This window comes from Anser anser (genome assembly GCF_964211835.1).
Source record: "Anser anser genome assembly, chromosome: 18".
Lineage (NCBI taxonomy): Eukaryota > Metazoa > Chordata > Aves > Anseriformes > Anatidae > Anser > Anser anser.
In genome coordinates, this window is record NC_139739.1 from 1,668,383 (window position 1) to 1,693,319 (window position 24,937).

Below are 24,937 nucleotides of genomic sequence, written 5' to 3' on the forward strand. Positions count from 1 at the left end.
GCTCCCTCTCTCGCTCCCCACCGCCTACGCCGCGGTGCGGCCGCAGCGGGGCCAAGCGGCTCCGCACCCGGCTCCGCGCCCCGCCGCTGCCCGCTGGGGCCGGGCCGTGAGGCGGCGCGGGGCGGTGCGGGGCGGCGCGGGGGGGGGGGTTGGGGGGAGCACCGGAAGGGTTTCGGGGGAGCACCGCGCCGGAAGCGGCGGCAGGGCCGGAAGTTCCCTCGCCCCGGCGCTCCTGGGCCGCGGGGCAGCGCCGCGCCCTTCATGGTGAGGGGAGGGGGAGCGGCACCGGCACCGGTACCGGGGGGGGTGGGGGGGGCTCGGGGCAGGGCCGGAGCCGCCGGGAAGGCTGGGCTTAGCGCGGCCGGGCCCCCGGGATGGCGGCGGGGCCGGGCCCGGGCCCGGCGGGGCCTCAGTCGGTGCGGGGGGAGGGAGGGGGCCGAGGGGCTGGGGGGGGGGGGCGGGGAGGGGGCTGAGGGGGCAGGGGAAGGGCTGAGGGGGGAGGGAAGGGGCCGGGGGGGCAGGGAAGGGGCCGGGAGGCTGGGAAGGGGCCGGGAGGCTGGGGGGGGGCGTGGAGGGGGCTGAGAGGGCAGGGGAAGGGCTGAGGGGGGAGGGAGGGGGCCGAGGGGGGCTGGGAAGGGGCCGAGGGAACAGGGGAAGGGCTGAGGGGGGGAGGGAAGGGGGCGGGGGGTCAGGGAAGGAGCCGAGGGGGCTCGGGGTGTGCGGCCTGTCAGCCCCCGGGGCCGGCTCCGTGCACCGAGGGCTGCCCGGCCGTGAGGCAGGTTGTCCGTGAGGTAGGAATTTAGGGTTTAAGAGGTGCGAGAGGAACGGGCGCGGCTTTCGTGGGAAGTTCTGGCTTCCGTGCTCCTCGCTCAGCCCTTCGCGGCGGGTCGGTTGGCCTCCTCGGCTGCCCGCCGTCAGCACCTGACAGGACCCGACGTCTGACACCTCCACGGGCCCCTCCGCCAGGCGCCGGGCTGGGCGCCGCGGGGTAAAAGCGGGGCCTGAGCGCCGCTACCTCCTTGCCCGCAGGAAGAGATGTCGGGAGAAAGTGTGGTGAGCTCGGCGGTGCCGGCGGCTGCCACCCGCACCACCTCCTTCAAGGGCGCCAGCCCCAGCTCCAAGTACGTCAAGCTGAACATCGGCGGCGCCCTCTACTACACCACCATGCAGACGCTGACCAAGCAGGACACGATGCTCAAAGCCATGTTCAGCGGCCGGATGGAAGTCCTGACCGACAGCGAAGGTACGGGGGGGGGTTGGGGGGGGCTCCTGGCGGCCCTTACCCGCCGGCGGGAGTGGGTTAGAGCAGGGCAGACTGAAACGTAGAGGGGGGAGAGAAACGTCTCGTCGTAGGCCTGGAGCTTTCTACGTTTTATTAGCGTTAAAATTCCTCTCTTACACCCAAGGAGAGGCGGGGAACAGAAGGGCTGCGGGGCCGAGTGGCTGCGTGCCAGGAGAGGACGGGGGAGGCAGCGGTGCCGCCGGGCCCGGGCAGCACAGGGCTGGCGGCGTCTTTTGAAACACCGAGGGGAAAACTCTCACGTGTGTGTGGAAAGCGGGGAGAAGGGCGGGTAAGGAACCACCCCGTCAGGCCTCGCGGGCGTGGAAGCCCTGCGGGCAGTTCCCTCGTCTTGTTTCCTCGTCTGAAATGCAGACGTAAAAAAAAAAACGTTTCTGTTGGAGGTAACTGCGTGGCCAAAAGGCGGCGGCGCGGCGGCTGCCGGCGCGGTTTGGGGTCAGTGTTCCTGCGTTGCGGGGGCCTCGCGGTGTAATTCGGAGCGGAGCTTTCTGTTTACGCGCTGGCATTTCGCGCTCGGACGCCTTGTCTTTAGCAGCAGCCCCCGCCTCGCGGGTCCCGTGGGTGTAAAACACCTTCGTCCTGACGAGTCCGTTACCTGGAATCGCTGAAAGCACGGGAGACGCGTCGCTCGGCTGGCCGAGCCGGGCTCAGCTTCGGGCTCTGGAGGGCGGCCCGTGCGGGACACGCGGTGGATTAGCAGGGCTCTGGCGACAGGCTGTCCTGGGGCAGCAGGAAGTAGATTTGGAGCAAAAAAATAGCTTAGAAAAAAAAAAAAAACAACACAACAAACACACACACACGCCGGCACAAAAGCCACCGGGCTGATTATCCGAATGTCCCCGCTGTAGCTGGAAGTGCCCGCGTTTAAGCTGCCTCCCGCACGCGCTTGGCCGTGTGGCGTCAGCGCTGGAGCTGCGGCGGGTGGGCCGCGGGCCGAGGCGCGGGGCTGGCGGCTCTCAAAGGGCACGTTCTGCCTCCTGGAGAGCAGCGGGCGGCGGCGCTGCTACCGCCGGTGCTTTTTGGGGGTTTAAGCTGCCAAAGCGTCCCGCCCGAGCTGTGAAATCCCGGGCGGATCCCGCCGCGGCTGCGTGGGAGCGTTCAGCGCAGCCGGCTCGCGTTTTAACGGCAACCCGCCGCTTCTAAGCGAGGTGCCCGCGCTGCGGCAGCTCCTGCTGTGCCTCCTGCTGCCGGGCACGGCACGGGGACCGGGGACGATAGCATTAGGGCTGTCGGAGGAAGCTCTCTTTATCTGAAATTCCTCAAAACGCTCCTAACTGGTCGCGCCCGAAGCCTGGCAGAAAACGAAGCGGTTCTCGGGAAGAGGAGCCAGACCCGGGGAGAAACCGTGGAAGAGCAAAGCCTGGGCGCGAGCTGCGGGGCGGTTCGTGCCGCATGCCCTGCCCTGGGTGCGGGGGCACCCTTCAGACCCCAGCCCCATCTCCCAAGCTCCTTCTCCGAGCTCAGCAACGCCCACGTGCTGCTGCCCGGGCTCGGGGAGGAAAGGGGAGCTCCCCGCCGGGGGCTGGCAGCTGCTCGTTTGCAGCTTAGCTTAGAAATGGTTCGGGAACTGTAGCCCGGCTCGTGGGTAACGTATTCCCGCCCCCAATAAACAGATCCCAGCGCGTTTCTGTAACGCTGCGATGAAAAATGGCTTTCAAAGGCTGCGGCTGAGCCCCGCAGCTTCGGCCCCGCGCAGCCCCCACCCGGGCTCGTCTCTGCGACTCCTCTTCGCCCGGCTGCAGCCTCGGCCGCTGGGTTGAACCGCGCGGATTTCTTCAAAGCTGCTTCAGCAGCCGCTGGTGTTCTGCGGTGCTGCCCGAAATGTTCTCGCGTCCCCCGCCCCGCCCGGCAGTGAGCAATTCTGCTTTGCTTTTGCCCTCCGTAAGCACAAAGTTGCAGCAGGTTTCGGCCTCCGCGCTGACGAGCGGGCTCTTTCCTGCGCTGGTCGGGTAGGAGTGCCGTGCTCCTCAGCCTGGAGCAGGCTTTTCCTTGATTTCTGTCCCCAGTTCTCCCGCCTCCAGCTTTGCGTTCCGTTCCCGCAGCCCGGAGGGTTACAGCCGGGAGCGCGCCGTGTGTTTTGTGTAGACAGCAGGGCGAGGAGGGAGATGGGAGGCCTGTAGGAAATCGCTGGAGGCTGTCGCAGGTTCTCCACAGCATGGAAGGGACGCGTCCGCCTCCCAGACTTCACCAAACGTTGGGATTTTACCAGTAATTCCCCTCGCGTGGAACGCGCGGGGTCTGCTCCAGCCTCCTTCCCTTCTTTGTCCGAAACACGGCTCCTTCCCCGCAAGCCTTCCCTCGCTGCGTTCCTGAGCTGCAGCCCGCAAGCGCCCGCCCGTTCCTTTACGGAAACCCGTTCGTGTCTCGGCCTTGCGGAAACGCTTCGCGGGGTCCGGCCCGCGTCGGGCAGCGCGAGGTGAGGCTCGGATCCTCCCCGCCAGCAGCGGTTTGTCGTGGCCGCGCAGCGCCGCTCGCCCCCTTCCCATCGCACGGCAGTGCCGGTGAGCCCGGGCGGGGGCCGCGCGGGACGTCCCGCCCGCGTATTTCGGCTCCGCAGTTTGGGGTGCCGTGCTGGTAACCGCGCTGCCCGGCCCGAATCACTCGCCTGGGGGAATGCAGGGACCGGGACGGCGTCGGCAATGCGTCCCGTGTCCGTGCTGCCTTTCTCTCTCCGACCTCGTGCACACCTGCTGGAGGTGGTGGCTCCCAGCGGTCCCGCCGCTGTGCTCGGGTGCAGGAGCCTACAGGTGGCCGGGTCTGGCTGCGGTGAGCTGGCTGGAAGAAAGAGCCACGCGTGTATGCAGCAGGGCCCTCGGAAGGTGAGAAAACAGCCGGGGGCTCTGCGAGCAGAGGCAGGACGGAGCCGGTCGCGTTGAGAACAGGAGGAATTCGTTCCTCTGTACCAGGTAGCTGTTTGTCAACGGCTGGGGAGCTGTGAGAAGCAGGTGAGCTTCGAGCAGGGAGCCGGAGCTGGTCCCCCTCGGCAGGAGCCTGCTCGGCGCGGCGCTCTTGGGCCAGGCTCGAGGCCTTCCACCGCGTTCGCCTCTGCCGGACTGTGCCCTTCCCCTCTCCCCAGGCTGGATCCTGATCGACCGCTGTGGGAAGCATTTTGGGACGATCCTGAACTACCTGCGCGACGGGGCCGTGCCGCTCCCTGAGAGCCGCCGAGAGATAGAGGAGCTGCTGGCCGAGGCGAAGTACTACCTGGTGCAGGGGCTGGTGGACGAGTGCCAAGCAGCCTTGCAGGTAGGGCGCGCAGCTAGGGCCCGCTGTTTAAGCATGCACGAGCCGTTTGGTCCCTGCAGTTCCCCAGCGGCACAGAGCTCAAACGAGTCCCAGCTCGGTCGGTCCCGGAGGGAAGCTGCCCCGCAGCCGGAGCACCAGCTCCGTTCGGAGCGTGGGGCCGGAAGCGGCTGCTGGGTGCCGTGGGGAGGCGGGCCGCGCGCTGAGCTCTCCGGCAGTAGAACAGAATTTGCGGGAACTTCCCGGTTAACAGGAGGGCGCCCCGAGGCCTGCGTGCGCTCAGCGTCCGTCTGCTTCTTGTTCCAGCAGAACAAAGACGCGTATGAACCGTTCTGCAAGGTGCCGGTCATCACGTCGTCCAAGGAAGAGCAAAAGCTGATAGCCACTTCCAATAAGGTACGAGGAGGACGCTGCCGCTGGCCCGCTGGCCTGCTGCCGTGGGGCTTGCTTGGGATCTCGACCAAGTATTTAACAAATATTCCTTAATTGTTGAGCTGCAGAGCACTGGAAATCTACACCAGGCGAAATATTTCTTCTACATTTAAAGACAAACGTTGCTCGGGCTGGGCCTGGCCATGTCTTTCTCCACTTAAGCTGATAAAATAGGTGCTGTTCTGCACAAACTGAAGCAGAAGCAGGGCGGGTGGTGGGGGCTAGCACATCTTCTGCTGGCTTGTTCGCTGGTAAATAACGCCAGATGCTTTCTTTAGCTAAAGTGGATGGGTGGCCCCTGCTCCTGTGCTGCTGCCTGCGGTGGGTAGAGGGTGCAGGTGGGAACGAGTTAGGATTTAGTCACAGAAGAGATCTCTTCTCTGAGAATTACAAGCCCCTTGCCAGCCAGTGCACGACAGTTCTGTGGCAACAACGAAATCCCACCGAGTCTGGGCCTGATGGCGTCGTTTCACGTTGCGTCTCCTCTGCTGTGTGGTCTCGGGCTGAGCTGAGACCCCAGCGCGTTCGTGGAACTGATCGGTGCTTTGTTTCCTTTTACAGCCAGCGGTGAAGTTGCTGTATAACAGGAGCAACAACAAATATTCCTACACCAGGTCAGTGACTTCAGCCGTAGCTCTTTGAAGTTGTTTGTAGACTGAATTCCATGATAGGCATTTGATTTTTACCTTGCCCAGTGACAGATTGGTGCTGGCGTGTGCTCAATTTTTTCCCAATTAATTTCAAACTTGAGCCAGAAGGAAGCCCACCGCCACCAACAGAAGGCGAAGAACGCACGGTTTCTGTGACAGGCGTTCCCCTAAGGCTCGGGTGCAGCCGTAGAGGCTCCTGGCCAGCTGCTGGCCTGCATTCCCCAGGGGCTGCAGCACCTCAGTCAAACGCAGGAAGCCTTCCGTGGCGTGGCGCCCTCAATAAGCGGTAAAATCGCGAGGGCTGGGACTGTGTCCCCCTTTCCTTATGCCCGCATGCAAGTTCTGCGACAAAACACCCAGCTGGTACTAAGCCTGAACTTAGGAACGGGTTCCTCTGGGTGATGGAATTGTGTACGCAAATGAAACGGCCTCGGACAGCAGTAATCACAGCGCTGCTGCTGTCACGTTACTGCTCCTCCAGCAGCAGGCTTTCCTGCTTGTACTACTCCAGTGAGTTGCCCGCTGCAGTCCTGGAGACCATCTGTAACCGCCACCTGGGCAGAGACGTAGGAATTCGGAGGAAGCTGGGCGCGCGGGGTGGTCACTTCTCACTGCCTGACCCCCCCTTGTGTTCTGCCCCTAACGTGCCCGCCGCCTGCCTTTGTCTCGCAGCAACTCTGACGACAACATGCTGAAGAACATCGAGCTGTTCGATAAGCTCTCCCTGAGGTTCAACGGGAGGGTGCTGTTTATAAAGGACGTGATTGGAGACGAGATCTGCTGCTGGTCTTTCTACGGCCAGGGACGGAAGATTGCTGAAGTCTGCTGCACTTCCATTGTTTATGCTACTGAGAAAAAGCAGACAAAGGTACGGGCGAACCCCCGAATGCTTCCAGCACCGGGCCCAGCTGCTCTCGGGCTGGCGTCCTGACATCTGTTGCTTTTTGAATGCTCTTTTCATTGTCTGGCATCTCAATAGAACAATAACTTCCCATTCACAGTGTGAGGGCAGCCCAGAGGAGCTCAGCCTGGGGGTTTGTTGGGGCGTGGGCCGCTGGGGCGCAGCACTTCACGCAGGGCAGTTGTGACGTTCTGTAGTGCAGGCTCAGTCTGGTTCTTGTCCTCAGACAGACCCGTGCACTTACCCAAATTTGGTGGCCAGTCCTGTGTAAAGACAGCTGCTGGTGAGCAGCGGCATCCCTTCCCTCTTCCTTTTCACTTCTCCCAGGAGAAATTTGACTCAGTCTGCCCTGTGAGCGGGACAGATCTGAAAATAATAGTTGCTGGGTCTCAGTGGCTGAAAGCAAATAACAAAATGGAAACGTTCGTGCTAGAAAGGATTTCTACAGCTAGTGTACAATTAAGAATTTTTTAAAAACAGGTATCAGGAGGAAAGGAATGAGGTAACTTGGTGCCTGCAGTGACTGGCGCTTGCTGACAGTGACCTTCTCTCTCGGTGGGCAGGTGGAGTTCCCAGAAGCCCGCATTTACGAGGAGACGCTGAACATCCTGCTGTACGAGTCCCAGGACGGGAGAGGACCTGACAACGCGCTCCTGGAAGCCACAGGGGGGGCAGCTGGGCGCTCCCACCACTTAGAAGAAGACGAGGAGCGGGAGCGCATCGAGCGCGTGCGAAGAATTCACATTAAGCGTCCGGATGACAGAGCCCACCTGCACCAGTGAGCTGCCCGACGGCCGCAGGCTGCGCAGGGCTGTCTGGGAGGCGCTGCCCTTCCCCTGATCGATCGTCCGCAGCGGAGGACCGGGCAGCTCCTCCTCTCTTCAACAAAGTCTGTAAATTCCGTTTTGTAACAAACTAGATTATTTGGGGTATTTAAACGCAGTAGTTCTAGGACAGGAATAAGTAAGGTCACCGGGCGCACGGTAGATATGTAAGGCCCCCGTCGAGCATCTGGAGAAAGGCCCTGGATTTTTAGCACTCTTGTCTTTGCTCTTTTGTGGTTAGTGAGGAGGAAGGCTGGCTTCCTTTGGCTTTTGTAATTATCCTGCACTTTAAAATGAACCGACAAACAAACCCAACGGCAACAAAAGGTCGGCCAGCCGCCCGTCTTCCTTCCAGGCACTCCCTGGCCCTGTCTCCTCCTGGGCGTGGGAGGAACGCGGCGATCCGAGCACCGGAGCTGCTGCAGAGCTCCCTCTCCTCCAGGCCTGCAGGCGATAGGGCTGGTAGCTCGGGAGTGCCTCAGCACGGCTGCTGGCCGGACGGGCACCGGGTGCTGAGCACCGGGTGCTGAGCACCGTCTGCTGCCTTGGCCGAGGCAGTGCCTGGGGCAGAGGGAGCCCCGCGCGGTGCCGGGCCGGGGGAGCCGCTTGTGCTGGGCTGGCCGGGCAGCTGCCTGCGGCTCCCCGCTGCGCTCGGGGCCCTCTCCTCCAACGGTTTTTGGTGGGGCTTCTCCAGCACGGAATTGCGGAGGCCTTTGTCTCACAAAAAAAAAAAAACCCTTGGCTTTGTCGGTGCAGTGCTGGGGGCAGATGTTAAAATTCCTCCAGGCGGAGGGTCAGGAGCTAGTCGCACCGGACGGCTTTTCCTTGGGGGCGTTGCTACCAGTTGGGGCTTAGAACTTCTGCCTGACCCCACACCTGCACCGGGGAGCCTACTGCCATCAAATTGCGGATCGGTAAGCCGTGCTTGCTGTCCTGCTTTCACCGCGGGTTAGATTTCATCGCGGGTTCAACCACTCCACGCCTGCCTCACATAGGCTGGAGGCCAGCAGCCGTAGTTGGGTTCTGTGACTGACAGAGGAGCGTTGTCTCGCACTGGGTGAGGGCAGTGAGTACCACGGGGAGGAAAAGACGGTGGCCCAGAGGTGGCTGATCCTTGTTTGCCTTTACCTGAGCGTATTTCCAAGTCTCTTTGCAGAAATGGCAGCTGTGCGTGAAAGAGCGGAGCTGAAATGTGTAGAGAAAGCTGTCCCGTCTCGCTTCCTGAGAGTAGTCCTCTATTATACATGAGTGTTTTATCTACCTCCTAGTCTCGTGTTGCCTCGTGTGGAGTCAAGTAGCAATTATAGTGGTAGAAGATCGTGTGTAATTCAGTAGGATTGGATGCTAAAGGATAGTGAGAAGAGCTGCGGCTGTAACGGTCAATGCAGCAAATCTTGGCAGGGAGAGAAACCAGCGGCAGCGAGTCTTAAGCTTCCAGGCAGGATGGCAGCCCGGCAGCCACCACAGTACTTCGGTTTATTCCGTTATTTTTGACTCTTCACCTGGAATATCTAACGCTGGCCTCGCCAGCCAGGTGTCTCACAGAGCAGCAGCTCTTTACGCAGCGAGGTGGGTATTTGCTTTTTGTAAACTTCGTGCTCCGAGGAGTCCTGCTCCTGGCTCAGGGCTGCTGGTGGCACCCTGACACGTCCAAAACCAAAGGTGTGGTCAGCATCACCAGCGATGTTACGCCGCTGCTTTTATTTCGAATTGCAGAGACGCTGTCTGGGATCTAACTGCTAAGGCTAAAGCCTGTTGTTTGCTCGGTGGTACGCTTCTGGAGCGTCGTGTAAGACTAAAAACTTTCACGGTTAGGCTGAAGCTGTCTTTCTAGTAACCAAAGACTTTTCTAAATCACAGACACCGTCTGTGGCAGATGTGAGTGTTGTTCCTGTCTCCGCTTATCTTTCTTCAGCTACTGATAAGTAAGAACTCGGCAGTGCCCGGCCGTATCAGTGTAGCTCAGCAGCTTCAGCTATGTCCTTCCCGCCCTGGGCTCCTGTTTTAAGCCGTACCTGCGTGCGTTGGCTCCGGTGCACACTGTGGGTTCGTGCAAGTCCATAGTGCAGCTCGTTGTGAGGCCCCAGTGCCTCTCCCTGACCTTCCTCATGCGATAAGTTGGGGAGCACGGAAGTCAAGTCTCCGGGGTTGCTCTCTGGCACCGTGTACTTTGACGCTTACTGGCGAATTCCGCGGCTGTTGGTGGGGGTCTGAGTGCCCGTAACAGGCCTACTGCCCTCGAGGGGGGCTACGCTCTGCCCTGTTTTAAGCCATTTTCTGTGTCTCAGCGGCTGTGCTGTGCTCTTGCAGGCCATGGCGGGGGTGAAAACACCGGCTGCGTCCCGTACAATACAGCACAAGTCCTGCAGCAACCCCTGCTCGCTTTGTTGGCGATACAGAACTGACTCGGTCCCGGGTGTGTGGGGGACGGGCTGCCTCACCCTGCTGCTCAGCTGGGGGTGCGGTTGTGGGGCTAGCAGGGTGGCTCAGCACAGGGGCAGAGGAGCTTTGGCCGGGGGGGGGCTGGTCAAACACCAGCCGCTCCCTTCCTGGGGTGCAAGAGCAGCTTTGGCTCCAGGAGATGACGTGTCGACACCAGTGCTGAGCGCCTGACGGATCACAGCGCTGTGATTAACGCCTCTGTAAATAGACTCGTAACTGGCTTCGGGATTTCCTCTTTCAGGTCTTGCAAACTACGCTCTTTAAAAAAAAAAAAATCACCCCCTATCTTTTAATCTTTTACAGCTGTTTATTGTAGGCATTGCTTTAGTCACTCCAGGAGAGTTGAGTAGGTTTCAGTTTTGGTATTGGATTAAGGGCAGGCTCTGCCTTAGCACACTCCCATCTGAACTAATTGCCCCAGCTGTGTAATAACGATGTTACTAGCGCTGTATTGCTGTCATGTTACAACAGCCTTTACATGCTGGCCGCTTGTCCTTGCTTTGTTGAGACTTAATGAACAAAACCAGCTCCCGCAGCCACTTAATGCCATTGCACAAATGCTCCCAGCTCTTGAGCCTTTAAATGGTTTTTGCCACTGCAGCTTTCGGGGGAAGTTAGGGTGCAGGGCAGCCACCCTGCTCACAAGCAGCGCCTGAGCTTCTGGAGTACTGCGTGGCATAAACAGTGCAGCCCTGGCTCCTGGCATTCGTGCACGTTCCCCTCCAGCACCCCGTAATACTGACACTAGAGTAGAGCAGGCTGAAGCCTTGCCCTTGGAAGCGATTTTTGTCCATTAGAACAATGCAGAAAAGCTTCAAATCAGCAGCTCGTGACCCCGTTAGGGGTGTACAGGACAGGCAAGAGTAATCCCCAGCCCTAGGCTAGCTGAGAATGCGTTTGCTCCCACCTCTCAGAATAGCTGTAGCTCCACAGAGCAGCCGCTCCTGTATTTGTGCAGCCAGGTTCTGGAGCCCACCCTGCTGCAGGACATCACCTGGTCAAAGCCCCCGGGGAAGGCTCCAAGCTCCAGTCTTACCTTTGTGCAAGGGGTGGGTGGAACGTTTTAGTCTTAACGGAAGTGTTGTGTTTCGTGTTCTGTACAATCATTCCCTCCCATTTTGTACTTATACACAAAAAAAGCTTAAGATGGATTTCAGTGTATGGTTGATGTTTGCAATATGTACTTTTTTTTTAATATAACAAAATAAATTAGAAAATATTTCATATTTACATGGGAGTTGCTTTATTACTCATTTGAAGTTCAGTGGCTAGCATGCTGTCCTTGGGTCCGCGGAGCTCAAGAGAACTTTCGGTAAGCAATATTGCACATCCTCCTCACCCAGCTGTTAGTTTTACCTCCTGGTAACCTCATGGCCAAGTCACCCCTAATCTCACTCTAAGGACTGCAGAATTTGAAGTCAGGGCTCCTTAGGCTGCAGTTTCAGCCTAGACCAAGCAAGTTTGCCTCAACATGAGGCAGCAGAGTAAGGACTACAACCAGGCTGGCAGCACCACTGCAGCTTCCAGGCAGGAGAGAGCAGAGGGAAGTGCCCTTGTAGCTGCCATAATACACACCTTGGGGGAACTGTGATGCCTACCCCACTCTCAGGAGTGAGCAGAATCTCAGCTCTGATAGATACAAAGGTTCTTAACCAGCAGGAGACTGTTTTCTTCTGACCTGAATTACACCAAGGCAGCATGTCATCCCTCTTAAAAGGGAAGAACTGTGGTCATCTGTCATGTTGCCACCCCTAGAGTCTCACTGCACTGTGCCTAGCTGCTTTGCAGGGGCAGGAACAGTCTCCTAGCCCCACAGCAGAGTAGACAAAGCAGCTTGTTGAGATATCCTGAGGATGCATCAACTCAGAAAGCTGAGAGCCAGCCTTATTGCTACATTCAAACATAGCTCTGCATGCTGCTTGAGAGAAACAACTTCATTCATCTGCACTTCACGTTGTTCGTGGGATTAGTACAGTGACGTAAAGTACACTTAAAGTACAGCCTGGAGAAACCTTCCAGCCTATCTGAATCCTTCCTGACTGGTCAGAGCTCTCGGCCTTAGGTTACACGTGGTGCAGAGATCGACATTTTACAAGCGGAATTGCAACTTTTTGTTTAAACATCTCCCTGTGACAGCATGTGACAAGCATCTATGCTTCCTGGAATGTGACAGCAAGGTAATGAGTTGTGATAAAACTGAGCAGTTTTCAGCTATAAAAAGGTGCCTAACAGACACAAGCAAACGCTCAAAGCACAGCAGCCCTATGGCATCAAAGATCTCAGGGGAGATGCGGGTGCTGGTCTCATCCTGCAGGCTCCTTTCTGTTCCTAGCCAAGACAGTGACCAGAAACAGGAACTGCTTCTCATCAAGACTTTGCTTGGGTTGACACCTGGGACAAGAAAAGGAAGAAATCAGTGAGTTAGGTACAAATGTTATGTCCTTGAAGCGTCCTCGCGGAGGGAAGGGGGTTGTGTTGTCCCCGTTTAACTAACAACTGGCATATCAAGACAACTCTTCCCATCAGGACTGCAAAGACAGCTAGCCAGTTCCCCTGGAGTACTACACCTTTGTGTGTAATTTTCCCTTGGAGCTGTCAGCTAACTACCAAAAACGCCAAGCTCACCGATCAATCAGAAAAAAATAAACAAGAGAATCTTCCCTCGTTCTTCCAGCCACACTTCTTTTTAATGCTTTGCAGTCATGAGCTGACAAGAGGCAGGTTTAGCAGGCCCCCCTGCCTGAACATGAGGAAGGACAGAAGCAAAGCTCCCCCCGCTTCCTATGGCTACACATGGAGTCAGAAATCATTCTTTGCTAAGCGGGGAGTTCTGCTGAGACTGCCACTAGGTCAGACAGGTCCTTCCTTCTCAGATAACCTGCTTGATTTAGAGGATATGCTTTTTCTCTGTCCCACAACCAACTTCAGAAGTGACTCGGTCGATAAAGGCAAGAAGAGGTGGAAAAAGGAGGATTCAGGTGACGTTTGCAGGTGCATGTTTAGTTTAATTCAGACCCAGACCAGATTCTTCAAGTTCCCAAGCCAAGAGCACCTTGCTCTCTCTCCCCTTGCTAGCTTGGAAGAGTAAGTGGCAGTGAAAGTTCAAGTACAAGGTGAGTAGCTGCAACTCCCACAGCAATTACCCTCTATTATACATCATGTGTAGGCAGATACCGACTGGGTGGTTACGTCACGCACCCATGCTCTGTAAAAGGAACCGAGTCCTCCTGCTGAACTCGCACAACAGGGCCCTTGCTAGGACCTAGCTGTGTTCTCTACAAGGGCTGAGCATCAGAGGAGAACGTGTGAGCCACACTCCCAGAGCTTAGCTGAGGCCTTACCACTGTTAGTTGTCCATTTTTGGCTTTAAAGATCTGCGACTCCTGCCCAACAGTAAACACCATTGTCCCTTCCTTCCCAGAGCCAATGCGAAAACGAAGACTGCAAATACAGACAATTACTTATTAGATGCTTTCCTCACAATAGGCTTTACTCTAATCCCCCTTTATTTCTGCTCCCTTGGCAAATCTTGTTAGATTAGAAGATCAGAGCCCTCTAGCTTAGGTAAATTTCCTAAACAATTGCATTATAACATACAACCCAGAAGGGTTTGATAAATGGTGCATGCCGGCCTAGTCTGGGCTCTTGAATTTTCCTGGTGCAATTAAGTGTTAGAAGATAAGCAGATCTGACCTGGAGAAAACCATTGAACACAAAGAATCTAATTACAATTGAAATGCAAAGGCCAGAGAGAGAAGCTGGAACAGCAGTATAGGTTTCATATGCCAGTTTCAATTTAAGTATTGATTTGAGAGACAGATTGCATCCACCTGCCATTAGCTTGGTGCTGTGACTGAGAAGGTTCCTGTGCTCAGCAATCACATTTTGGGGCCTTCTGAATCTTTTAGGGGAAGGAACGTTTATCCTGAAGTGACCCACAGGCTCAGCCCAGCAGGCTTTTCTCAGTCAGAGCTGGTGCTAATGAGATCTGCATAGAGGCCACTAAACCCACAACCTCAGGCCCAGGTCACACCAGCAGAAGATGAGCGGGTACAGCCAGATCCAGCAGGCCTGCCAGTAACGCAATGAAAAGCATTTCAAGTACAGTCATCTGTAAACGCATTTGGGTTTTAAGCAGATGTACTGTGGGCACTTCTCAAAGCTAAGCAGTCCAGACCCAAGTCTTCGAAGCAGATACTTCGACAAAATACAGCCGACACAATGCTACCCATTCAACTTTCTTTCTTACCTTCCCTGCACAACTTTAACAAGATTTTGCTTATTGGCCAGCACGCAGAGTTTACTGACTACCTCGAAGATATGTTCACAGTGAAGGATCACATCTCCCTGGAAACAAAGGAGAGGCACAGAGTTAGCTGGCATTACACCAGCACGCACGGCAGCCAGCAGTTGTACGTTCAGAGAAACTCCTTTCTAGTGCTAGAGTAGCAACTGCAGCACGGAAGTGAGTGCAGAACAATTACAGCAACCATCTATCTACAAGTCTGACTGGTTAAACATCCTTTCCAGGGACTATTTAGGATTTATAGTAACTTTGACGCTAAACAGAAGTGAAAGCTTTTATGGTAAAACAACAAGTGTTTAGGACGTAGCTGATTATCAATCAGTAAACATCAGTAATTGTGTATCTGAGTATTTCAAAGGAAAATATTTGAAGCGTTAGCTACAAGAGTTTATTTCTAACCACACATTCACAGTAGCGACATTTCATCTTCCTACCTTCTGTTTGTTGTCCTCAGGAACATGAATGACTACAATCCCGTCACTCAGGTTACTGGTAGAAATACCTTCAGAAGAAACCCAAACGTTAGAGGCAAGACAGCCAGGCAGTTACACAACGTGATCACCACCATCCCATAGGGGTGCTGTTCTCACGGGCAGTGACTCCAGCACTGGCTTGTTTACAGAAGGAAGTCACATTCCTGAAGAGGGGCTCTGCATCTTCTGAAGGATGAAGAAAGTACATTTCCCTCCTTAGACTAATACTCTAAAAAAGGAGCATTGTTTCATTATGTTCCAAGCTTTTAAAATACCTTCTGAAGATCACTTTCTGCCATCCACTTATCCAGTCCACATTTCCAACAGCAAACAAGCATTAAACATTTGCTCCATTCCCTTCCATGCTATCATGAAACTACTATAAACAGCGTTCTTTCAAGGCACTTGGAGTTCTTTAGTCCCACTACAGACCAGTTCCCCTGCCTCTCCTCAAACCACTGCTTACTTCTAGTTCCCCAATCCAAGGAAAAAGATATTTCAAAGATTCAGACGCTTGTCTTTCCCCCACCACAGGGTCACTGACAGGAAGGAAAGCCCCACACCGATTTCCACCATTACCTTTCAAAGTGGCGTAGTCTATTTTCTGCTTGATCTTTGCCATTTCCACCACATACGCCGAGGACTGGGTCAGAACGAGCAGCCGCTCTCGTGCTTTGAAGCCGTTCCTGTCATACTTCACCACGGGGGTTGCATACTGAAAACAACGACCCAGTGTCAGCATTTGGCACTCCAGCGAGGCCCGGCTCTGGAGGCAGCTCAGCAGGAAGCAACACCGCACTGAGGAGCTGCAATGTACAGCTCACAGAAGCTGTTGCAAACCTCTGCTTATGATAATCTCAGGTTTTGGTGTCCTACACCCTCACCCCCTGCCTCCGGCCCATCTGCCCCTCCTTTTTAATACTTCGTATTCAGGTAACAGAAGCATGTTTAGAGAAAGAAGCTTCACCCGTGCCCATCTCTGCCATAACCACAGGAAGAGCAATGCACACAGCGACACTCTTCCAGCTCATTGCAGTCCAAGTAGGGTTAACGATGCTTTTTAAGCTTTTATTAAAGGAAATGTTAAAAACTATTTTGTCTAGGTATATTTTGAGACCTGTCTCCAATTTAAGAGCAAGGAAATGCTGCACTGCTGTTTAGCAGCCTGCCCTGCCACCCAGGAACAGCCGCAGGACAGCCTCAGGCATCGTGAATCACTCAGTCTGCGTGACTGGCTCCCGGACTCAGGATCTGAACGCAGCTAGTTCAAGGGCAGCACCTGCTGATGGGCTGCTGAGCTCCAGCTTTCTTCCCTTACCTTGATCTTCTCACCTTGGATGAGCTGCAGTACTTTGGGGTTTATGTCATTCTCTTCTGAGGATTAAACCAGAAAGACAAACTGAGTGCACATGACAGATTGCCACCACTCCCACCAGCAAAAAATGGAACTGCTGCATCATTTGTCTTAACCCCATTAATCCTTGTCCCATTGGTACACTTTCTTCTAAACCGATGGTTTAGACGTTGCTCCTAAACCCATTTCAGTGATTTTACTGCGTGATATGTAATTCACGCTGGGAATTGCTGACTGACTGGGGATCTGTCCTCGGTTCAGGCTCTAACACAAAAGGACTTGTGCTGAGAAGAGTCCAGGACACTTTTTTTCCTATACAGTGCTTCAGCTGAAGCTGTCTGGGAGCTTCCAATAACGAACCCAGCATTTCACACACATCCCACTGCCACTGTCCCCTACACACACTCCCAGAACCCTCCCCTACCAATGTACTACGCAGGCTTTCCTCTCATGACTTCAACATGCTTTACGCCAACAAATCATCCCCAAGATTCATCTCTCTCTCCTTCCCCAGCAGCTCCAGTCCTTGGGATTTGATCCCCACAGCTGGCAGTGCTGCATTACAGCATCCAGCTCTGCTTCTCTGCTCCACTCCACACTGTGAGAATAGATCCCAGCTTTTATGCTTGGGTTTATGGCTGCGTACCAATAGATATTCCAGATACGCCCAGCAAGAGAACAAAGTCTGGCAGACTGATTGCCAGTGACCACTAAACATGACAGGGCACAGGAATTCAAGTGATTGGGTCCAAACCCAGCAGGAGATGGTGCCTCTATCAGGCAGGAATTTCCTCACAGAAACTTATTTTGTCAACATTTTCCTGACCAAGGACCACAGGGCCGAGTCCTTCAGGAGGCTTGGTGTGTACTCACTCAGTCGAGTATCCGCAAAAGGCTGGTTTATGCTCTGCAGGTAGCCTTCCTTCTTCCCTCTGAAAACGGCACTTGCTACAACTTTTTGCTGTAACTGTTTTGAGAAGAACATCCGTTACCCTGTAGAGTTTGTCCACGGGTAATATCAGCAGTTATAATGTAAACAGCAATACTGAGCACCACCATTCTTTCACTTACGCAATATCTACCTGGCTCATGTGGCATTTTTTCCAGAATCTTTACCTTTTTATTTGGTATAACACAGGAGCAAACTAATAAGGACTAAAGAGCCTTACAGATCCTCTCTTATTTATGGATGTATTCTATTTCGATGAAACGCAGTTTTAACACCATAAGATGTGCATCTGTAGAACTGCACTGTACACTGCAAGTGCCACTGAAACATTTAATTACATTCCCAGAAATGTTTGCTCAGCAAAAGGAACGGTGGCCTGTCAGGAAGTACAGTTTGCATTTGAAAGAATTCACCAGCGAGCACGTATCACATGTTCACAGCGTGTTTCAACTTGCATGTTAGCATTCCATGTATTAGTTACCTGCACTTTCCTCTCAGCAGTGACACCCCTGCAGTATTTTCTTACTAGGTTCCTAATGCAGATTTTCTTTAGCATCTCAGATGTCTGCATTAAAAAAAAAAAGAAAAAAGAAAAAAAGAAGTGAGGCTGTGCCGACAACAACTCCTGCAGTCCTAAAGACAGCTTGGATCAGGCAAGTTTGTTACTTTCCAGTCACAAATCCATCTCTGCTCCCCCAGCCCGACCTACAGAGCACCTTTATTACCAGAGCAAGGTCACTGCCCACGCAGCAGCTGAAGGACACAGGACACCAAGTGGCTGAGTTATTACCAGAGCTACCGAAAGCAGCAAACGCCAGCTGTCACCCACACCCGACTGCAGCGCTGTGCAGGTAGCATGCCATTAGCGTTACTCTTTACATTACCTTTAGTTTTAGCTTTTTATCTTCCTGTGCCCACCTGCCCTGCTGCGTACTGGCCACAACCAGGTGGGAGTGATCTGTTCTGGGCCCAAGCTAGACTGAGGGCAGGATCAAAGAGGCAGTAACAAATAGCAGCAGCTGTTTCTAAATGAGTATTCTCCTGGAAGCAATTAGAGTTTGTCCAATTCACTCACTGTGGATGCCTGTCCTGCCAAATCCCAAACACAAGATGAAACGCTACGAGTCTATCTGTGCTGACAGTTTTAGAATTAATCCCATGATGTTTTGTTTTTAATAGAGCTTGTAAGTTCACTTTTCTGTGAGTACATCTTCCATTCTACTGCTTAAAACAAAGCTCCCTCCTTCCCCTCGGAAACCTGAGTGATGGTGCCATCCCTCCCGCTCCCATCCTCCCCCAGATACAAAGGGTCTCAAAGTCTCTTGAAGGCGCTGCCACCCTGCCTGAACAGAGGACAAGCCAGCAGATCACTGCTCTTTTCCTATGTGAAGTGAACTCACAGATGACCACAGAACAGCAGTCATCCTTATCACTCCCAAAGCCTACAGCAAACCTCACCTCTTCCAGGATAGAAGGAGGTCGGAGCCAGCTCTTGTCCAAAACAGTTTTTGGAACATGGTCTCTGAGCTTCATGAAGTAGTTGTACTGCACAAGCCGCACAAATTCAATGTTCTCTGGGCAAAGAGGTTTCTTCCGATTGATGAAGCCATTTATGAATCTACAGAAGACATCCAAATACTTACACATTATGTTCAGAAATCAATGGGAGTGTTAGGCAAGTCATAAAAGGCACGTAACAGGATAATAGATCGCTGACATTCACATGCACTATCACCTGTGTTACGGCGATAGCAAGAGATCTTAAGCTCTGTAACATGCTGAACATTAACATGTTTTTCCAAGTTTCATTGAAAAAAAACAGTGCCTTGGATTTAAAAAGGAAGATAAACACCACTTCAGAAGTGGTGTTTAAGGGTGCAGAGAGGCAGGGTCATGTAAGAAGTGGTGAGATACCTGAAGAGAAAGGATAAGCATGCAAAGGATTAATTTGGAGATCCTTTGTACCACTACAAGCAGAACAAAAGAAATCAGAAATCTGTGCAAGTTGGAGAATTCATGAAAAGATGACAGGATTTACTGATCAAGCCTAGCTGGCAACTCTACTCCTAACTACAGCGATAGCTTAGAAATGGGTATGAAGATAGTTTTGACTATCCCCATACTATGACCCATCACCTGTAGCCCTCCCCATAACAACCACACAGTGATAGTTACTTCCTGATTATCTGAACAGCCCATGTTCTCTTCTTGGCCTCCTTCCGTGCCAGTGCTCCTCGCCAGCAAGCCTCCAGCTTGATAGCTGAAAGAATTAGTCAGTTACTTATGTTAGTATCAGAGGTCCTACGCAATGCTACCTTGTGAATTCACAGAGCAGGAATTATAACTGCCTCTTTTGCAGCTCTTCCCATAAGCTGATCTTTACAGTAAGAAGCCGAGAACACTTTATTCTCTGTAATAACTGGCTGACCCAGCACTACAAAGCTCAACATCAAAGCAGTGTCAGACCTTGCCATCATTCAGGCTCCCACCGTACCCTGTGCAAAGCACGCAGACCATCTTAGAAAGCTGGCCTTTGAGCCTCTAGTACTATACAGCAGCCTGTCCACTGTGATCAGGAGGTTTAATCCCCTAGCAGTTAGATGAGCAACCCCTTGGCACCCAAAACCCATTCCCACATGCACAGCAGAGGGTGCTGCCGCTGCACAGCTAATACCTGGGGCCTGGGAGAGGCCAAGAGCAGTACCTGGTGTGACATGCTAAACACAACTAAAGGGACCTCTAACTTTTCCACACAGTTATCACCCTGCATCTGAACAACACTCACAGACCTGTGGGGAAGCTGCGAGTGCTACCCACAGCAAAATGGATTCAAGACTTCCCAAAGCTACAACTCCTGTTGGAAAACATAGCCCTAAGAAGAGAATCCTTGATTTTAAGAGCCCATACCTGCTTCTCTCTTCTTCTGGTACTCCCTCTTCCCAAGGCATCCTTTGTATTTGGCTTGTAGTCTTGAAACTGGCAAAAAAAAGCAGAGACATTGCTTGTATCTACAGAATCACTGCATTTAGGAACTTCTCAGTCTCACAGTGATTAAACACCTTGTGCGGGATTTCTTGTGTCTGTCGCATTCTCTGTGCACAGAAACAAAGGTACCAAAAGACCAACAAAACAGGAACAAAAGCAGCCTGTGTAGGAAAGCGTGATGTTAGGCAGTCCCACCCATTTCAAGCGGGTACAAACAGGTAGTACTGGGATCAAAGACAGGTGGCATCCCAATCCCTGGGGAAAGGGACTTAGTGCATCCAGGCACTGTCCAACAGCGTCACGAGTACGGCCGAAGTGGGGGAGTAGCTCTAAAGGAGGCGTATACCCAGGACTCAGGCAATAGAGCTACTGACTTGTCCACACCCTGTTAAAAGACTGAGTTTTCCTTGGAATCTCCAGATCTGTGCAGACCAGGGATGGTCTCAGCTCTCATCACATTCATCTGCTACATGGATCTGGGGCCCAGAAACACTGCCCACTCAGGCTCTGCTTTTTTTAAATCATAGAATTATAGAATCATTAAAGTTAGAAAAGACGTCCAAGATCATCCAGTCCAACCATCAAACTATATGATGAACTATATGATAAAGGGAACTGCAGCCATACCTAAGAGGTGCTTTCTGAATTCAAATGCATCTTCAGTAGCAAACAGAGTCTTTGGGAAACGAATGAATATTTTGGTTCTGAAAAAGAGACCAGGAAAAGAGACAGTTTGTTCGTAGCGAGCCATCATTTCAGCTGCCCTAATCAGACTCAGACCACCAACTCGCTGTAGTACTGACAAGTTAATGTCTTTCCTCATTTATCTAGCTGGCACATCCTGAAAAAGGCAGGCAGGTTGCCTCAGGCTGCTCAAGCAAGCAAGAAGGTCTGGAGCTGAATTAAGGCAGCCCATCCCTCATAACCCAGAGATGGAGGGAACTAGGCTAGATTCAAGCTTCCATGGAGATACAAAGGGGAAAATAAAGTGGAAATTTACGCATCTGAGCTTCTTATTTATCCCCTTGCCCTGTGTACTGTATGCCTTTGGCTAAGTTTACTTGTTTTAAAGTCACTAATCAGTAGCCCTCAGGTTTGCAGGTCCAGGTAGGTCTGCCCAGTTCACAGGGTAAGCAAGAGCCAAGCTTAAGGGATCTGTTCACACTACCATGTCTTGCAGCTGTCTGGAGGGATAATGTGGTGGCTTGTTGTCACAGACAGAATAGACAAACAGAAATGGCAAGCACCACGCAGCTGACCAGCACAGACGACAGCTAGAGAAAGGAAGTTTACCTCCCTAACTTGTATTCCTCAGGCTTATAACCAATATGCTTGATGAGCCTCTCCACACCCTCAGCTGCTGGCCCATGCCAGTGTGGCCAGGTAGCTGGACACAAGGATTTATACCTGAAAGATTAGCAAGACATCAACATAAATTAATTGACACTCGAGGAATTTCTCACTGAAGAACCTCTACACCAATTTCTACTCCTCACTCAAGGCACAAGATACTGAAGCAGATCAAAATGGATATAGTCAAAAAGCACCTATGAAAGTTACATTTGATGCAGAGTGAAAAACTGATACCTCTGCATCTCATAACGGGGACGTGACATTTAAACAATCCTTGCTCTAAAGCCCTTATGGGAGGGCAGATTGTACCCGGCTAAAGGGAAGAACAGCCCCACTTACCTTTGCAAGAACAGTTCATACTTCCTCCGATATGCAAAGCCAGCTCGTCTCACCCGCAAGTGCTCCATCAGTCCCAGGTATTTCACCTGATGTCGGATCAGGAAATCATCAAACTTCCCTGTGGTATGAACAGATATACGCAATGGTAAATGCTGTCTGTGAAAGCTCACTCACACATTCATCTATCGGGACAGATACGGAAAAATTAAATCCACAACTACCTAAGGCGACATCTTAGCTGCTATCTTAACTAAAGAAATATGTGCATGTTGTACCTAGCAATAGCTAAAGCCTCCCCCTCTTTGTTCCATTATCTCAGCTGTGTGCTCAGCTTAATGCCTTACCAGGCTCCTTGTTCTCATTTGGTTTAATACAGCGCACATAAGAAGGCTCCTTGGACATCAAGATTTCTATTAGACTCATCAGACTGTTTTTGAACTGGGTTGCAACCTAAGATGACATTGAAAAAAGCTTGTTTAGCTTTGCAACTCAAGCACTGCAGTCAATGAAATCAACTTATTCTCTGCACACTTCTTAAAACTAAGTAAAAGGCTGACATATGCATTAGTACCACAAAGCTTTAGAAGCATAGTTAATCATCGGTTAACTGGACAGAGTGCTTAGCTGGAATATTTGAATCCCTGCCATACATCTGGACACGCAAGGTAGCTCTTCAGAAACTGAAGGCTGCTAGATGCTGTGCACAGAGCTCATTTTAGAATGATGCATTAATAACAACATTAAGGTCTGTCACATTGTTTGCTGCTGTTTCAGCAACATCGCTGTTGAACTACCAGGAAGTTACCAGGAATATAACATAAGAAAGAAAAAAAATCAGGACTAAGGACAGGAACAGCAGTTAAATCAAGACCTGGGAAGTTAAGTTTATATTCAAAGTTAAGACTAGACATTGAACTCACAGTCTCTGGCCTCCTCCTGTTGTCTAGTTCTGACAGTAAAAAGCAGTCTCTAATGATTCCATTTTTAGAGTTGCACAGCACCTGAAACAGGACGAATGAGAAACTGTTATAGTTAGCATGAATGCTCTAACTATGATGCTTCTAAGCTTGAGCAGCATGGCTGTAAGGATATTTAACAGAGAACTTCAAGCAACAGTCTCTACCGCTGAAAGACAAAAGTAGAAGTGACCCCTGCAGTTATCTGACTTGCTTCACACGTCCAGCATCATGGCTAGAAGTTCTGTATCTATTAGAAGGACAGCACGTTCTGTATTAAAGAACAATCTACAAAGTTTATGGCCTGACTTTCCAAGTTCAAGTCCTCTTAAGTCATCAGGTCACCTATGGGTCCAGCACAAAGTTGCTGTATTTGTCTTGCAGATATATTCAGTAAGAGCCTTTCAATTGATTTTGATTTCATCTGGGGATAACCCTCTTCTATCTAGACAGGCTTCATGTAAGTGCCTGAAGAACACAAAGGAGGAATTCATGTTCCTGTTTGCTACAGAGGTTAAATATACCTCCTGCAAAACATCTCTGTTTCAAGCAAGATAGCATACAAGAACAGCATGCCCTTTTTCACTCTTACCTCTTTCAGGTTTCTATATAGGAGATCATTGTTCTTTTCCAGAAATCCTGAAGAGAAAAAGAAGGTTTAGGTCTGTTTGAAGGCTACGCACTTCTGTGCTAAAGTTTCAAGAGCTTAGGAAAAAACCTGATTTTGCTGGGAGGCAAGAACTCAGTATACCAGCGGTCCTGGTACCCTCCCCACAGCCACCCTGTGTCTCAGTGGGTCTGCTTAGAATATGATGGTGAACATTATTTATTAAGCCACTGGAATAGTGCTGTTTCCTGCTGTAACCACTACTAAATACTAGTTCAACAGATGCTTTCTGAGCCTGACTCCAGTCAGTGGCAGCCTGTTGCACAAGGAGCACAGGCCAACACATTTGAGTTTCCTTCCACAACTCAGTGCAGGTAAGTATCACTTCTTATAACAGAAAAACCACCTCTGCAGTGCTAAGATTCTGTAGCAGGAGAACATAAATTCATTTTTATTTTCCTTCCAAAAATTTACATCCCGGGAATTCACACTGCATTTGTGTTCCCAGTAACAGTATCTTCAGATATTTTGTAATTCATTTTCACGTGGAGTTATTACCTACCATATTGGCTTAAATGCTCAAGTAACTGCTAGTCTGGCATTTTGTTCACTCACCAACAGCACAGTACGTGACTTCTCCTGCATAGTGAAGGAGGCGGAAATCCACCCAATCGATTGATTTTCGTGTTTTCTGATCTGCAAGCTTGCGACTACAGGGAGAAAAAAACACACACCAAGAGAAAAAGCAGCAAACAGATTTCCTCAGCTTGTAGAAAGTGACCTGCACAAAAACCAGCTGTATGACTGCTGGAAGTCTATTAAGTGTCTGTTCCTATCAACATGGCTCTGATTATACAGTTATGGCCCATAATCAAAAGATTATCTCTTCATTCTTAACAGCTAATAGCAGAAGCCAGTGCTGGAAAATGGGAGTCATCTACCGCACACTACTGAAAATACCTGCAACCCATCCATTGCCATTTGGCAATGATCACCCTTTCTGGATGGTATTAAGATTTCCTCTTATAACATTTATTTAAATATATTCTCATTGCCTACATGCTAAAAAGATCACCAGCTTCCTCAGTCTCAAGCTGAAACCAAAGGGGAAGGATTGTTTGAGATATTTTGCCCTAGAACAAGAGCACAAATACAAAGGAGGAATCAGTTTTTGAGAACAGCAGAAAAATTTTAGTAAGCAAGGGCTGGAAAAAAAAAAAGAGCAACTTAAATTATTAAGTTTCAGCTTTGTAAGCAGTCACTAACAGCACAGAATTGTGTGTCACAATAGCACATTAGTACATCAAAGTTTCCTTCCAAGAACATTACCAAGTACAGATTCTGTTTAAGTAGCTCTAGCACTTCTATTTAAAGCTTTTAATCAGGCAGAGCAGTATTAAGGCACATGGCGGTGACAAGGAAGTTGGCTACAAATTTTCCACTTAGCTGTAATGATCAGAGATCTAGAAACAGTGACAATTCAGCAGCATGACTCTGAATTGATGACTAGTGAAAACCTTTCAGTAGGCTTCTGTTAGAATCTGCCAGAACAGCCTAGTGTGCACATGTTAATCAGCCAGCAAAATCAAATCTACAAACATTACAAATTGAGTACTAACTAAAATGCCACTCATTTGGGAGATTCTAGCAGGGACATGTTTCTTTTCTCTTCAAATCCAAAGACCACACACATAAAGATAAACTCCTCCAAAAGCATTTACGTACACCTCATAGCCTGGGGTCCTAGGCTCCTCCTCTTCACAATACCTTCAACTTTCCCTGAAGTCAGCTTGGGATAAACTAATTTAATATCCACAAGATTG

General features: G+C 51.5%; 2 protein-coding genes across 9 annotated transcripts in view; one reads left to right on the forward strand and one right to left on the reverse strand.

The window, feature by feature from the left end:
* The first annotated feature begins 136 nt into the window (after positions 1-136).
* KCTD10 (potassium channel tetramerization domain containing 10) lies at positions 137-11,022 on the forward strand. Of its 2 annotated transcripts, none has more exons than XM_083804127.1 (7): positions 137-264; positions 1,030-1,243; positions 4,377-4,546; positions 4,853-4,939; positions 5,537-5,589; positions 6,298-6,493; positions 7,090-11,022. In XM_083804127.1, the coding sequence occupies exons 1-7, from the start codon at positions 262-264 to the stop codon at positions 7,306-7,308; spliced, it is 942 nt and encodes a 313-aa protein (XP_083660253.1). In that variant the 5' UTR covers positions 137-261; the 3' UTR covers positions 7,309-11,022. The 2 variants fall into 2 exon arrangements, with proteins under 2 accessions (XP_083660253.1, XP_083660252.1); XM_083804126.1 differs by having other exon boundaries at positions 148-264; positions 4,850-4,939.
* MYO1H (myosin IH) overlaps positions 7,942-24,937 on the reverse strand; it is a 35,559-nt gene continuing 18,563 nt past the window's right edge. For all 7 annotated transcript variants that reach the window (XM_083804111.1, XM_083804113.1, XM_083804115.1 and 4 more), the window contains 18 exons: positions 23,730-23,824; positions 23,100-23,146; positions 22,472-22,552; positions 21,896-22,001; positions 21,552-21,669; positions 21,153-21,266; positions 20,487-20,563; positions 19,782-19,850; positions 19,050-19,134; positions 18,333-18,492; positions 17,356-17,439; positions 16,799-16,892; positions 15,890-15,945; positions 15,151-15,286; positions 14,533-14,600; positions 14,042-14,139; positions 13,134-13,233; positions 7,942-12,183 (listed from right to left, as the gene is read on the reverse strand). In XM_083804111.1, the coding sequence (XP_083660237.1) occupies positions 12,160-12,183; positions 13,134-13,233; positions 14,042-14,139; positions 14,533-14,600; positions 15,151-15,286; positions 15,890-15,945; positions 16,799-16,892; positions 17,356-17,439; positions 18,333-18,492; positions 19,050-19,134; positions 19,782-19,850; positions 20,487-20,563; positions 21,153-21,266; positions 21,552-21,669; positions 21,896-22,001; positions 22,472-22,552; positions 23,100-23,146; positions 23,730-23,824 (1,612 nt within the window). In that variant the 3' untranslated portion in view covers positions 7,942-12,159. The remainder of the gene's footprint in view (positions 12,184-13,133; positions 13,234-14,041; positions 14,140-14,532; positions 14,601-15,150; positions 15,287-15,889; positions 15,946-16,798; positions 16,893-17,355; positions 17,440-18,332; positions 18,493-19,049; positions 19,135-19,781; positions 19,851-20,486; positions 20,564-21,152; positions 21,267-21,551; positions 21,670-21,895; positions 22,002-22,471; positions 22,553-23,099; positions 23,147-23,729; positions 23,825-24,937) is intronic.